The 1139-nt window shown below is 52.1% G+C and overlaps 1 protein-coding gene across 1 annotated transcript; it reads right to left on the bottom strand.

Annotated features, from left to right (window-relative positions):
- Nucleotides 1-426: 426 nt before the first annotated feature.
- On the bottom strand, nt 427-883 carry Pmar_PMAR010687 (hypothetical protein; the record flags this gene model as incomplete). Its single annotated transcript, XM_002786232.1, has 3 exons — nt 427-579; nt 627-745; nt 787-883. The coding sequence occupies 3 exons, from the start codon at nt 881-883 to the stop codon at nt 427-429; spliced, it is 369 nt and encodes a 122-aa protein (XP_002786278.1).
- Nucleotides 884-1139: the final 256 nt, after the last annotated feature.

Raw genomic sequence — 1139 nt, forward strand, 5'->3', positions numbered from 1 at the left:
TGGGGAAGTGCATAGACCAGTCCACATGCGAGCGACACAGGGTACTGCATCAGTGGTCGCTCAAGGGGTTACAATGGGCCTGGATGCAGAGGTGGAAATCAATTATCACAGCTAATCGCTACACGCTGCTGAAGTCGGCTTTCTTGGGCTTGAACCGCTTCGTTGTAGGCTCTCTGTCCGTGTTCCGGTTGGCAAGGCTGGCCACCGAAGACGCAGCCTCGGGCGAGGAGGGGATGGCCGGCTGACTCTCTTGGTTGGTAGATGTGGGTAGCATTTGAGTGAACGTATACGTTGGTACCCAGCACGGGCCGAGCCAGTAGAAGATCCTAGGAAAATCACACAGTGTCGACCGGCACCCAAACTAACCAATTCTCTTAGTTGAAACGCTTGCACTGATCGAAGAATAACAACATGATACGCTTCAATTCAACTGGCAAAAGCATGCTGCGCGAACTCAAAGTCAGCTTCCTCGAATACGATGTCCTCCTCCACCGCTTCCGAATTCTCCACGTCTTTCTTGTCGGGCTCATGCTCGCTCTCGCTCTCCTCACTCGAGGACGAGACGAGCAGCTCAGGGGGCTGAAATAAACAAACAGATGGCAATCAGTACAGTCCCAGCCGCCTACCACAGTGACATCTGCTGGCTTAGGTGGGGAAGGACATTCCCCTGCATGGACTCGTCGTACAGCAGTTATCGGCGTTGCAGGGAGAACATCCACTAGGAAATCAAAGCACGGCGATCTACCTGAGACGTAGAGGCTACCCTCCTTGATAGAGAAACACTACCTAGAGCTTCTGTGAGGTCATAGGCCATAAGACGTCGTCGACACCGCGCCACTGAGGGGTCCACATACGCCATCTCAGAGGTCATGTACCTGACCATCTCGACCAGTGTGGGAATATATGTTGGGTTCACTCAGCTGAGCTAAAGATTCTCCTCACTACATCATTGAACTCACATACGACTCAGAGTGGAAGTGTGCGAAAACCAAAGACACTCCCCTGCATTTTCCTCAGAATGTCGTCATTGGCATCAACACATGTAGTTGACCATGTGCATATTTTCCTACACTGGTCTCGACAAGCGACGAAGGAGCGGTGTCCACCAGACAACATTCACGCGAGTACTCGAGATATAG

Source organism: Perkinsus marinus, assembly GCF_000006405.1.
Source record: "Perkinsus marinus ATCC 50983 genomic scaffold scf_1104296931840, whole genome shotgun sequence".
NCBI classification, from domain to species: Eukaryota; Perkinsozoa; order Perkinsida; family Perkinsidae; genus Perkinsus; species Perkinsus marinus.